Source organism: Ostrinia nubilalis, chromosome 27 (genome assembly GCF_963855985.1).
Source record: "Ostrinia nubilalis chromosome 27, ilOstNubi1.1, whole genome shotgun sequence".
Taxonomy (NCBI): domain Eukaryota; kingdom Metazoa; phylum Arthropoda; class Insecta; order Lepidoptera; family Crambidae; genus Ostrinia; species Ostrinia nubilalis.
The window spans coordinates 2,987,417-3,002,158 of record NC_087114.1 but is presented as its reverse complement, the minus strand read 5'-3'; the positions used below and the strand labels follow the sequence as shown (position 1 = coordinate 3,002,158).

General features: G+C 37.7%; 1 protein-coding gene across 1 annotated transcript; it reads left to right on the top strand.

The window, feature by feature from the left end:
* Positions 1–16: 16 nt before the first annotated feature.
* LOC135084852 (putative ATP-dependent RNA helicase TDRD12) lies at positions 17–8,182 on the top strand. Its single transcript, XM_063979588.1, has 3 exons — positions 17–392; positions 1,717–2,537; positions 2,978–8,182. The coding sequence occupies exons 1-3, from the start codon at positions 118–120 to the stop codon at positions 7,579–7,581; spliced, it is 5,700 nt and encodes a 1,899-aa protein (XP_063835658.1). The 5' UTR covers positions 17–117; the 3' UTR covers positions 7,582–8,182.
* The last annotated feature ends 6,560 nt before the right edge of the window (positions 8,183–14,742 follow it).

Genomic DNA, 14,742 nt, shown 5'->3' with positions numbered 1-14,742 from the left:
TTTCAATCGAGTCCACCACGAGAGATGCTGAAAATTATAAAAACTATAGTTGTGTGAAGTCTTCAGCCGATCGATGCAGCTAAATTGGCCGGGCAGTAGGCACTAGGAACTATAATCATGGGGCCTGACCGCTACTTAGTGGAGGTCCTCCACTATCGGAGCCCCCATTTGATATGGGTTGAAGTAGTCTCAGAAAATAAAGAATACAACTACGAACAACTAGGAATATACGGTATTCTACCCTTTGAAAATACTATAGACTTGGAGAGCGGTAAAGAAAGCACCGTTTATCAGCGATGTCGAGATTGGGTGCCGGCTGTAACTTTAATGATGCAGGAAACGTTTGCTGACGCTAAGGAAGTATGGTTTTGCCCGACACACATAGATCGCAGGTAGGTTGAAAACATTGATAATACTTTTTCAATAATGCCGGATTGATTGAAATAATGGTCTATCGATTATTAGGAGCTTCTACAGCTACCAAAATAAAATATTTTTTTAGTACTTTTTGTCATTTTGTGTTCTTTGCGTATCCATAAAATTCATCCATTGATGTAGCTGCGCGAAAGACATGCTTATTATTATAATCTAATGATTATAGTTTGTCCAACATCACTGTTCTTTTACAATAATTAAAGTTGTTGCAAATCACAGGCGAGAGAGCTTTACATGTGTGGTGGCTCTCTACTGTTCATTCTTCAAAAGTTTTGATTACACTACGTTATGTGCATATAAATAAACATACACACACAAGTAAAGCTCACTCGCCTTCGTCCGTTGCAAGAACTATTCCTAAAGATAATATTTCCCAAAAAAAGGTAACTACAATCTCATTATAGCTACTGATTATTTAATTTCTCTTTTTATTAAAAATCACCAATTTTTCACATGGTGTGAAAATTTTTATTTTATTTTAGGATAAATTTTTGATGTATTGAATTTTATGTAGTTTAAAAGACAAATAAGCTTATTTATTGTTAATTGAATATAAAAAAAAGATATTTAATTTACATAAAATATGTTTCTGAGAGCGAATTTGCAAAAATTTGCATGAAACTAGGTTATGAAAATTTATTCACTTTAAGTTTTCAGCAAAACTACATTGAAACATTTCAATATCCTTTTTTTCTTACTAAACTAGTGGCTCACTTTAAACTTCACATGGGTAGATAAATAAATACCTTAAGGTCCAGAACATATGGTGAAACGCAATTGCAACGAAACTGCAACTTCTAGTTACTTTTGAGTTGCATCTAAGTTTCTGCCATAGATTCCGTTGAAAGACCACACATGACGCGACCAGTTTGAAACCGGTTGGAAATGGTCGCGTCATGTGTGTTCTCTCAACGGAATCTATGACAGAAACTTAGATGCAACTCAAAAGTAACTAGAAGTTGCAGTTTCGTTGCAATTGCGTTTCACCGTGTGTTCTGGGCCTTAGGCTTCGCATGGGTAGATATAGGTATTAAACAGAAATTACAAACCAATAAATATTTTGTATGAGAATAACTTATATTTTTCAATCTTCCAGTTCATTTAACAGTTATTCTGCTACTTGGGACAGAGACAAAAACCAACTTTCTTTTTTATATTATAGATATTTATAAAGTTCAGTAATGTCCAAAACACCTTTGCGACAAAAAAATTAATGCATTTCATCCTATATTTTTTACAAGATAACTGTCATGATTTTTATAAAACATAATGTTGTTTCAGAAATTCAATTTTCGATGACAACATTCACAAGTACGGTGAAATCACCATAATAAAGAAAGATAAACAGCTATTCGATCTTTCAAAAGTTCTAACTAAATCAGGGCTTGCTATCGAGAATATAGTTCTTTTCCACCAAGAACTGAGCCTTGGCAATCTCAATACGAAGCTTGACCATTTACGAACACAAGAAGTCGTAAAAGAAATTGAGAAGCACATCGCTTTAAAACCAAGTAAGAAGCGTGAAGAATCAGTGAAAAAGCATACGACAGTCTTTCAGGCCGCACAAAATTTGGAGTCTATGTTAACGTCAAGGAATTTGGAAAGGCATAACGAGTTTCATTTATCCGGTGTCAAAATAGATCACTATATGAAAATTAAGTCGAAGGACTTTGATAAATGTAAAGATATTGATGAAGTATCGGTCGGGAGAGCTAGCCATGTCAGCAAGTCAGTTGTGGATGAGCCAACCCTGGAGCCAACCCCTGAGCCAACAAAACTGCCAAAGTTTTTACAAAAGAAACTGGAATTATCGAGGAAACCCTGCCTGAAATCGGCCAATGATCCCATGCAAGTGTTGTTGGCCACTAAAAAGTATTTGGAAGAGAATGCTGTGAAAATCGATGACCACCGAAACAATTCTGAGGATGGTTCCTTTAGCAACGCAGAAGACAAGAAAAAAATCGATGACCACCGAAACAATTCTGAGGATCTCTCTAGCAACACAGGAGACAAGAACGCAACTCCAAATGTAGGAGACGCACCTGAGAAACCTGTAATGGTGGACAAACGAACAAACACTGGAAAAGGCTATTTCTTACGCAGTAAGTTCATTATTGATTTATATTTTATGATGATTAATTAAAAGGCAACAATACAATTTTGTAAGGCGGCAAGTTGTGTTAAGTGACAGCTGCATTCTCTTTGTACAGTTGACAAAAACAAGTTAAACCATTATTAATTTCCATTTTCTCAATATAGCAAAAATGGATCATTCAAAATGTGTATGTGTTACTATTGCTCAGTTGCGTCTTGTTTTTTAAATGTTTCCATGCGCCTCTCCACCACTGCAATCAGGCGACCACTCAAAACCAGCGTCGTGGGGGTCCCGTACGTAGTGGCGAAGGTTGATTTAGCGAAGTACGTTTTAGCGAAAAACACTATGGTGGTACGCTGGAGCGAAAGGCTACTTAAGCGAATCACTCGCGGCCGAAAAAGTAATTTTGATTGAGACGAGTGAAACTTATAATTTACTTTATTTCAGGACACAAGAGAGTGTTAAAAAATAAGAAGAATGAAATCATCTTTTTCAAATCCTACGGTCCTCCGGGGATGAGTCCAAACACTAGGACGCTAAAAGAAAAAACAAAAGACGAGCAAGAAGAACAAGACGAAAAACTGGTGAGCAATACCGAAGATAGAAAAGAAGTCGCGAATGAATTGGAATTTTTTGATGACGTTGATTCTCATATCGAATTAGAAATTACCAATAAAGATAATTTAAAAGAAATGCACAAACAAAACCCACCAAAAGATACCGAAGTAAACAAAAACGATAGTTTTGACAGCACCGATAAAAGTCTCAACGAATCAAACTGTTCCACAGATTCAAAACGCAGACATGAAGGGTTGCAAAAGTTTTCTGCCATGCGGAAAAAGTTAGAGCTACTTAAAAATAAATCAAAAAGCGACGTTTCTTTTTCATCTGATTCTTATAAAGATTCTTCCAGCGATATAAACGCTAGCCAAACTAAACGGAACAAAGCTGAGTTTCTAGATTCTGACGATGATACATTGACTGATTTAGTTGAGAAAATTAGTGTAGAATATCGTCCTAAATGTCTAAAAACTGATGTTAAACCCAAAGAGACAGTAAAAGTTATTCCCAACGCAATTAAAAACAATGTAAATCCTTTCAAAAACGTAGATGCAGACATGTCTGTTTTCGTCGATAAACTAGTGTCCCCAGTTTTGATGGTCCATTGCAAAAATGATAAGCGAATCGAGCCTTGTTCTAATATTAGGGACATACACTTTAACGACCATATTCATGTGGTGTTAAAGAATTATGGCGTCGAACGCCCCATGATGTTGCAAATGGTCTCTTGGCCAGTGATTTTGAGGGGCTACAGTTTCTTTATGATCAGCCCCAAAAATAGCGGTAAGACGTTAGGATATCTGCCCGCAGTGTGCAGACTCATCTCTGATTTTAGGTCGGAATTCGTGGATAGCGTTGGCCCTACTTGCATCATAGTTTGCGCGACCGCACAGTCCGTTTCTGAGGTCGAAAAACTAGCCAAAATGATGTTAGCCTTGGAAGAAAAAGTCGTTGCTTGCTATCCTGGGATGGACGAGCTTCATATGACCACGTCCTTGCTGAACGGTTGTGATTTGTTCATTTGCACTCCGTCTGTTCTGGTCAGGTTATTGCAACTTACTGATTTCGGTATTGATCTAAGACGGCTCTCTACTTTTGTCCTCGAAGATTGTGAAAGGTTGTCCCAAGTGTATTCCAACGAAGTCAAATTTTTCCTCGTCAAAATCAAGGAGATGTTGAAAAATCGGGCCAATAAAGAGATGAAGGTGCAATTCGTGGTCCTATCCCGTGTCTGGTGTGACTTTCTCGAACCACTCGCAAAGAAATCACCGAATTCAGTTATATGTATCGGGGCTTTTCAGGAATGCGTCTTGTACTCTAAGGCTAGCACTTCAGTCGACTTTGTCAAAAAGGAGAACAAGAAAGGCAAAGTTTTGGAGTATTTGAAAGAAATTGACGGTACCAAGAGTACGGTAATTGTATGTCGCTCAGACGATGAAGTCGATGATTTAAAGAATGAGCTGACGAAGAACAAAAATGTTGTGTTTTCATGCGACAACAAAATGACTGTTGAAGATTTGTACAACTTGAGCAAGGCCTGGCACGATTACCAGGAACCGTTGTTAGGTCCAATTCTGGTATGCTGCGACGGTAATTTGAACCATCTAAACGTGACAAATGCTCATCATTTGATTCACTATTCGTTGCCTGGACTGTTCTCGATGTTTTGCAAACGGTTCTCCGTTCTGAACGACAACTACTCCTCGATTTTTAAGACTGAGAATGAAGCTGTCAAAATAAAAGTATTCTTGGAAGACAGTAACGTGGAACAGTTGCCTAAAATCCTCAATTTCATCAAGCGCTGCACCGACCAAGTGCCCGAATTCTTGGACAAGATCTGCGAGACTATTCTTCACGAAAAAGACGCTGTGAAAGCTAAAAATCTTGTGCCAATCTGCTGCAATTTGCTCGAGTATGGCGAGTGCCCTGATTACTGGAATTGCCACGACCGTCATGCTGTTTTCAAAAACTGCGACGAGCCCAAAGATTGGATGCCTAAAAATGGTGTGGTCACTTTTAAAATCCTGCACTATTTGACTCCACTGCATTATTCAGCTCGATTACTGTCGAACATAACTAAAGGGCAGACGCGTAAATACCCTCAAGCTTACAGCAGTCTTTCTCTCAAATTGGGTATGTATTTCAGTCACGAGAGAAATCAAAGATTACACGGCATACCCAAAGTAGGCGATGTGTGCGCGGTCTCCGTGAAAATTAATTTCTTCGTCCGCTGTCAAGTGCTAAAGATTTTGTCCAAATACAACAACGGAACACCAAATGAGGTCCTTATCAAGCTCATCGACGAGGAAAAATTAGAAAAGTCGCGAGATATATACTTGTACTACCTGCCGGAAGAATTTAAGTCGTTCGAGTCTCATGTAGTCCAAGTGAGGCTGGTAAATATCTGCCCCAGGGACAAAGATATAACGTTTTCGAACGAAGCAAAGAAAATGCTTATGAAAATCACAAAAGAAGACGAAGACCTTTATTTGAGAGGCCAAGTCGTCTTGACTGTTGGAAACTGCATCTTCGTTGACACCCTCGAAGCTTGCCAAGAGCTGACGTCATTGAACGAAACTGTCGTCAGATATAATTTCAAAAAGGAATTGTTGGATAAACACGCCATTGCCAATCCGGAACACATTGGCAAGTTGGAGAAACTCTGCGAAGGTTGCATTGAGCGTAAGGACGAAAGAGATGCAATTCCAGAAGAGTCAGTTATAAAGCAGAAGAAAGACAAAGCCACGCCCCAATGGGCCCATTTGGAGCAGGACATGACTGAAGTATTCTTCGCGTCAGCTGACGATCCTAACACACTCTTTTTACGTCTTGTCAAATTCGAAAGCTGTATGAAGCTTATGCTCAAAGATATAGAAAAGCACGTCACCGAAAAACCAGAGCCCGTGAGTCAAGTTGCTAAGGGAGATATCGTGCTGGCAAAATTCCCAGACGATTCTACGTACGAAAGGGCGAGAGTTGAAGAAATATTGTCGCAATCCTTAGCAAAATGTTTCTTCGTTGACCAAGGAGATTGGCGCGATGTTCTATTAAAAGATCTAGTGGATATCCCGGACAAATTCATAAAGCAGTTGCCGTTCCAAGCGATTGAATGCAGTTTGATTGGAATAAAACCCGTCGGAGAAAACTGGACTGATTATGCGATTAATTGGCTTTGTGATAAGTGCGAGACGAACAGCGGAGATCCGAAACAGCTGTATGTAAAATACTTCACGAAAGAAGAGTCCACATTTACCGGAGGGAACAAATACGGAGTTGCTATTGTCGATACTTACGGCGATGGAGATGTAGCTATAAATAAGTTGATGGTAGACCTGAATTTGGCTCAAGAAACCGAAGAAATGGAATATCTAGACCAGCTTGTACTTAACAAGCCTGTGGAACCGACAACCTGTAAAGAAACGTCAGATAATGAGTTCGAAGAGGTGTCAAAGACAGATGACAATGTAGATTCCCAAGCTCTTGTTCCTGCACAGGACTATCGATTATCTGATTTGTTCCCGGAGAAACCGATCAGGTCGGTTCCTTTAGTGGGTTCGGATGACGATTCTGACGGGTCTTGGTCGATCCACGACCCTCACGAGTTTCTACCAATGGTAAAAGATTACTTTGACCACATAAAAAATATGAATCAAGGAAAGAACGAAAATGATGCACAGGCAAGTACTTCAACAAAAGTTGATGAAAAGCCAAAAGAAACCAAAAAAGATGACACACAAGCGGGCACTTCTACAAACGTTGATGAAAAGCCAACAGAAACGAAAAAAGATGAGACACAAGCGGGCACTTCTACAAAAGTTGATGAAATGCCGACAGAAACCAAAAAAGATGAAGCAGAAATGATTGCAAAGAAGAATGCAGATTTGTCAGAAGCGGTCGACGAATCGAACGCGGTTAAAAGTCTATCAACCACGCTAGATTCTGACGATTTATCGTCGGCTGAAGGCACGCAAGTATCAGAAAAGAATGAGAAAACTAATCCTCCCATCGATTTGATCGTAGACGAATTGCGGAAGCCAAAACTGTGTTGGCGACAGAATAAGACATCTGTAACGATTAAAATCCAACTCATAGGCGTTGAAAATTACGATTTGGATGTGAAAGAACGCTCGATTAAGTTCGATGCTGTATCGAATGATACTCAATATGGTTTTGATATCGAGTTGTACGGGGTAATCGACGGCAAAAGTGTTGTGCATAGCAATAAAGGGCAGTATATACTGCTGAAGATGAATAAGGTTATGAAGAAGAACTGGCTGTCTCTGACCAAAGATAATGCCATAAAGAAATGGATTGTCTATGATGTGGATAATCTAGACGCGTCATCGGAAGAAGAGGAGAATTATAGGGATACTTTGGCGGATGTAATGAAGGGGATCCACAATAGAGAAAGCGATTCGGAGAGCGATGAAGACTTTCTTGATGATTTAGGCTACGAATATAAACGAGATATCGATTCGCTGAAAGGATAAATGTGATTTAGGTCCGTATTCCAAAACGGCGAAAACTCGATTCAATTCGTCATAGATTCTGGTCTTAATATTGAATTTTAATCAAAATCAAAAGTATTTATTCAGTTTAGACCACAAGTGGCAGTTATGAACGTCAAAATATAGTAAATAATAAAAAAAGAAAAAGTAGCCCTTATGGGGCACTTTACATGTCTCCTTATCTTTTGGGCCCTACCAGCACTTCGAGACAAACATAATGGCATGTGCTGAGAAGAAACGCCGGAACAAACTCAGTCACCACTAATTGCCAGGAATTATCTAACGGTAAGAATAACCAAATTCAAGTACATCAAATATGTGCAGACTGAACTAATCTATCAAGTTTCTACTTATTGAATCGAGTTTTCTCTTCGTTTTGTGATACCCTAAAAACTTATATTTTTGTTACTATTATTTTATTACTTAAAACCAGTATTAGTTCCTATTTAGATACTTCTTACTTTTTTACTGCTGTAAAAATTTTGCCATTTCATCGACCAATATTAGAACAATAATTTCTATATTTTATACCTCCTTTCAAAAATATTTTGAAAAATATTTACATCCCCCGAGTATTATTTATGTAAAGCTCTCTATTTTTTAAGTATCTCTTTATTAAAAAATATGTAATAAAAATTCTTATAAAGTCACTCAACTAAGGTGAAAACCGAGTATACGTAGGTACTCGTATTATACGTAAAAGATATGTCAGTTTTAAAAAATACAAAGATTTGCTCAATTTAAGCGATTTAACAATTAACCTAGGAGACTTCATAAATCTCTCCCTAACATTTATGAAATTTTTATACAATTTATGCCCGTTTTCACCATCAATCCTAATTTTTATGTGACCCCTATGGTGACAACAGGTATTTTGTTTTCATAGGGGTCATTTAAAAAAATTAGGGATTGATAGTGAAAACGGGCATTACTTTCGTTAAAAGTCCCTGCAGACTACAGATTTTTAATCGGCCGATAATTTGGATCGTCATAAAACTCATTTTATTTTTGCAAGCACTTTTAAAAAGCACTTTCACACATGCGTGTTCGTACGTACCGGAAAACGCAGCGTGGGATGTACCCATAAGGTGGACCGACGACATCGTAAAGGTAGCAGAAAGGCGCTGGACGCAGGCCGCTACCAACCGGGCAATATGGAAAGCATTGGGGGAGGCCTATGTTCAGCAGTGGACGTCCTATGGCTGAAATGATGATGATGATGATGTTCATACTGATTAAAAGCCCGACCAAACTATCGGCCTATAAAGATCTGTATTCTGCGGGGTATCTATGTCTAAGGCTTAGTTAAGGTTTTTAACCGACTTCAAAAAAAGAGGTTCTTCTCTCAGTATTGTAGTGATTTTTACAAGTGATGCAACGAATACTACTTTTACGAATATTCTATTCGGCGAATACGAATACTCTACAATCTACATAGTCGTGAAATACTCATTAATTTAACTCTTTTTATTATGGTTATTGTTTTAGTAATTAAAATTTACTAATTGCATTTTTTGGTTATTGTATCACTTTACTTTGTAACTAATCACAAAACAAAATAATACTTGTACAATCGAGCTGCTATTGATTGTCAAATTCCGGAAGAGAACTTACTACTTCGTTACATAATGACCGGGGCTTTCTCGTCGTGTCGTTGTGGCTATAGTTTCCGGATACACACGTGCGTGACAAAATAAAAAAAGTAGGTATTCGTAATTATTTATTCGCCGAATACGAACATTCGGTAAATGCGATTATTCGTATTCGTTGTATCACTATTTTTTTCGTCCGGTCCACAAAAATCATGAGCTTGCTAAGAATAAGATTGTGGCTAGAGTGGGTGCTATTTGACTTCGCTATTTTCAAAATTGACTGAGGTCCAAAAATGTAGTTTTATTATTTAGCAAACTAATTTGCTTTAAGATTTTTATTAAGATGGTTGTAGAATAGGGAAAATGCAAGGTTTTTTATATTTCTCATATTTCAGTAGGCTTTATAAAATCACTAGCTTTTGCCCACAGCTTCGCTCGCGTGAAATTTTGCATCACAGATCGTTATAAATTATAGCCTATATGTTATTCTGATGTATAAACAATAATACTGTAAAATTTCATCAGAATCCGTTCAGTAGTTTTAGCGTGAAAGAGTAACAAACATACATCCACAAAAACTTTCGCATTTATAATATTATTAGCGGGCGCCCGCGACTTCGTACGCGTGGACCCCGTTTTACCCCCTTAATGGTTGAATTTTGCAAAATCCCGTCTTAGTGAGCACCTACTTTCTAAAAGGAACCCCCATGCTAAGTTTGAGACTCCTAGCACTTGTAGTTTCTGAGACTTCGTGATAAGTGAGTCAGTCAGTGACCTTTCGCATTTATACAGGGTGTTAGATAAATGGGTATATGAGCCGACACTAGCCCATGTTAACATGGGCATATAAATGGTATGGTGAAGTCAGAAATTTGATATCATCATTTTGATTTTTTTAATTTTCATACAAAATAAATTTTATAAAATCCGATTTGTATGAAAATAAAAATAATTAAAATGAAGATATCAATTTTCTGACTTCACCATACCATTTATATGACCATGTTAACATGGGCTAGTGTCGGCTCATATACCCATTTACCTAACACCCTGTATAGATAGTAGGATTTGTCAAGTTTTAAAACCTATGCATATTCCCAATTCTTCTCAATGGACTGTTAAGTTATTTTTATTGATAAGTTGACCTTGAATGTATAACTAGTCACTGTATGTATGTAAGAACAATAAACGACTGCTTTGACAAATTCTAAGCGGGTATTAGTAAGTTTCGAGTGATCCAAAGACTATAATATCATAGTGATTGATGTGATTTAGATGATCAGATCATGATTTTGGTGCAGTAAAGTTTAGGAAAGAATAGATCATGATTATGGTGCAGTGAGGTCTAAGAGATAATAATGATTTTGGTGCAGTAAAGTTTAGGAAAGAATAAATCATGATTATGGTGCAGTAAGGTCTAAGAATAGATCATGATTAGGGTACAGTAAGATCTGAGAATAGACAATGATTATGGTGCAGTAAGGCCTAAGATATAATCATGATTATGGTGCTCTAAGGCCTAAGAATAGATCATGATTATGGTGCAGTACGGTCTAAGATATAATCATGATTATGGCGCAGTAAGGTCTGAGCATAGATCATGATTATGGTGCAGTAAGGTCTGAGAATAGATCATGATTGTGGTGCAGTAAGGCCTAAAATATAATCATGATTATGGTGCTCTAAGGCCTAAGAATAGATCATGATTGTGGTGCAGTAAGGCTTACGAATATATCATGATTATGGCGCAGTAAGGCTTACGAATATATCATGATTTTCGTGCAGTAAGGCCTAAGAATGGATCATGATTATGGTGCACTAAGGTCTAAGAATAGATCATGATTGTGGTGCAGTAAGGTTTAGGAAAGAAGATCACGATTTTGGTGCGTAAAATTTAAAAGTCAGTCATGGACGTCTTTTCTATTTATAGGATTTGATCTATAATGATCGCAGCCATGTTACAAATCCCCTAGTCCAGTCCTGCATCTATTTGATAGTCCAGTAGCCTAATTCACGTATTTTGATTAACGTTTAAATGTCGTCTGTACGGGCGGGAGGCACTGGTTGTTAGGCACCGCTCCCGTGCCCGGGATATGAGGTCAGGAAGGGAACTAATTCCCTATTGAGCCTAGAGTCCCTATTCCCTAAGACACTAAGTCCCTAGAGCCCTAGCCCTGCCTAACAATAAATACTTAGACATAATAAGGTTTGATAGGAAGGAAGCTGTGCCCAGGTCGCCTAGGGCAGCAGCGTTAGGACGGCAGGTAGGCGGCGGGGTCCCGCTGCCAGCCCGGCAGACTCACCGGACTGATCATAGCGACGGCTAAGGGTGTCTTGGCCGCAGCGGGGGGAAATGAGACACAACGACGGACGGTTGATATCTGTTTTATTGCTGTTTCTAATTGCTATTTATACATGATTTACTTAGTATACACAATTATAGGTATTTGCTAGTGTGCCGTCGGTGTAAAGTGCCGACGGTGCACGTTCAGGGTTCATGGGTCGCCCGGCGGTCGATGCTGACGGTGCAGCAGGATGTACGATCGTGCTGCAACGCTACATCCTATTGAAAAACAGTTCTAAATCCGTATTCACGAGTCATTTCAATAGAACGATTACTCGATAGGATCGCAACTCAGCGATTTGTCATTTGACGTTTAATCACTTGAACCAAACTTCAAAATAGGTAATAGGTGAATACCACGGAGGCAACGATTGAAACGCATAAAAACGAAATCAAAACAAAATGAGGCTATTAACACCTAAATACGAAAAGTGACTAGCGATCAAATCGCTTGCATGTCGTTGAAGTTTTGTTACGTGAATACGCCTACAGGCCTAAGATATGTTTGAGTATGGGAGAAAGATCTTGCCCTGCATCTCATCTGATAGAAAGTGATGATTCACACCCGTATTCACAAACGATACTTGCTTAAGTGAAGCAGCAAATCGAAAGCACAGCGTTGAATAGAGCTCTGTTATTGGTTCCTGTGTCACCCTGTGCGTCCACGCACACTGTGAGACCTCATTGTAATGTTTGTGTCTTCTCCTTTTTTCTTATTTTTAAATGTTAAGTTTAGTACAACACATAGTTCTAAGTTAAGTGATAATCCTTGACCTTTTGTATTAAGGTTTTTTTTGTCTATGTTTTAATAAACCTAGTATTTAAAAGGGTGGATTCGACCAAACAAGAGTAAATAATAATCTCAGAATAAATCGTCAGTTTTGACATAATTTCCCATACTGAAACTGTCAATGTGCCAGATATACCAGTGATGTGGGTCTAGACAAAGTGCACATTATAATCGCAAACCAGTCGAAAAGTGGTCGAAAAGCTTTTTTTTTGTAGGTATGGAGTTTTGACGGATTCTATTCTCGATTCGTTCAAAAATGCATTTTGTCTAGACCCACTGGAGTTATTCTCGGATAAAATTATGGTCGAATCGGGCCTTAGTGTATGTTTTGTAATAAGACAATTAGGGTTTGGAAACCACGATTTCGCCTATTTCACGTATTCAAGTTGACAGTTATAGGATTTTAAACGTGAAGGATTGCTCCAATCAAATTGTCAATTATCGCGGCTCCGCAATATACAGGGTGTACCTATATCAAGGCGAGCTTATACGTATGTAAGTCGAGTGTAGACTATTCTGTAGTCAAAGTCAAAAGTTTCTTTATTCACGGGAATATTCCCACCTCTCGTTCCCACCGTAACTCCTGTGTAGGATCTACAGCTTGGCAGCAGTGAAGGACAAATCTGTCTCCAAAACTTCTTTATTTGTATGGTCAAAATTTCTTTATTTGTATGGACTATTAAAATAGTGCTTACAACTGCATAGTATTAAATAGTTTTTAAACTAGAAAAGTTTCTAAAAGCACGTGAATCTTCCGCGTGCTAAGCTAATCTGACATCTCCCGATTGTCATAATAATGTCACGCGAATGACATTAATGACCATACTGACACTGGACCATTAAAAATATTTAAAAATTGGAAAGCCCAGCATGGGACGTCCACAAGGTGGACAGACGACCTTATAAAGGTAGCAGGAAGGCGCTGGATGCAGGCCGCTACCAATTTGGCCCATGTTTAGCTGTGGACGTCCTGTGGCTGAAATGATGATGATGATCTAAAAAATATAACTGAAATGTCGTGACGTCACTTGCCACGTCAATATAACATGTGACTCACGTTCAGCTAATTCCATACGAAGTTTAAACGCTTAATCAAATTAAATCATTATTCAATACTTATCTTTTTAACCGACTTCAAAAAAGGAGGAGGTTCTCAATTATTCGTGTTCTTTCTTTCGTTCGTTACAGCCAAATGAATGACGTCCACTGCTGGACAAAGACCTTTTGCATTTTTGTTCGTCTATGTTTTTTATTTCCAGTAAGATTTAAATATTTCTTTTACAATCTACCTAGGCTTTATCAAAACTTTGAAAATTCAGTTTTTGTTCCAATACATTAAGGCTGGGTTGCACCATCATACTTTAACTTTGACAAACGTCAAAAATCTGCCAAACTCCATACAAAAACACCGGTAATGATTAAAATAACGTGGTGCAACGCAACAGCCTAAAATATACGTATCTCGTGTCATATCGAATGTACCTAAAATGTTGAGTTTTTGTTTGTTTTTTTTTAGTTAATTTTTTAATTAATATGTGTCTAGTAGACAATGTCTACCATATCCATAGAGTTAAGTTAGTGTTAGATCTGGCGCGACGCGCATAATAAATGTGATTGATGTTTAGACATTCCGTACGAAATTAAATCGTATCAATATGTATCAAGTAGTTTTAGGATTCCTATTAGTCTATGGTAATAGAAACTTGCAATTTTCTAGATACATAATATGAATAGATGTACTTATGTGCATCTACAATAATATTATAAAGAAGAAAAATTTGTAATTTTGTATTTGTATTGAATAGGCTCAGAAAGTATGGGCCGATATTAAAAAAATCTTTCACTATTAGAATCCCACATTATTTCTGGTGAACATAGGCGGTACAAAGGTCGCCGGGTCGGTTAAGGAAGCGTTAAAACTTAAGTTTTAATCGTTTAAAATTAAGACTCCTTCTGAAATATACAGGGTGGAATATTGTAATGCCACTTGGAGGGAAAGTACTCTTAATACTGTAGACAGAAAATTTTACTCAAAGAAAACATTCGTTTATTTCTGAAAAGAAAGAGAACTGCATTAAAAGATTTCCGGAAATTCGCTTGCCACACCCGGAATCGAACTGACTAAAATCTGTTTAAAAATACATCCTGTATTTTTATTGCATCGATCGTTACGGTCCATAAGGATGAAATCTCTAACAAACTTGATAAATCAAATGAAAGGAAATGTATGAAATGGTGGTGAATGAATTTTCCGAAATCTTTGAATGCAGTTTTTTTTATTTCAAAAATAAAGGTATATTTTCTTCGAGTAAAAATTTCTATTAAAATTCCCACCTGTATATTTCAGAAAGACTCTTTATTTTCTTTACTAAAAGGTTTTACGCTTCCTTAACACTGACCTAGCGAAGTTCGTTCCA

Excerpts from the sequence above, each read along its gene's own strand:
- LOC135084852 (XM_063979588.1), top strand. The coding sequence starts at position 118 with ATGGGGCCTGACCGCTACTTAGTGGAGGTCCTCCACTATCGGAGCCCC. Across the intron at positions 393-1,716 it reads CCGACACACATAGATCGCAG|AAATTCAATTTTCGATGACA; the intron begins GTAGGTTGAAAA and ends ATGTTGTTTCAG. Across the intron at positions 2,538-2,977 it reads AAAAGGCTATTTCTTACGCA|GACACAAGAGAGTGTTAAAA; the intron begins GTAAGTTCATTA and ends ACTTTATTTCAG.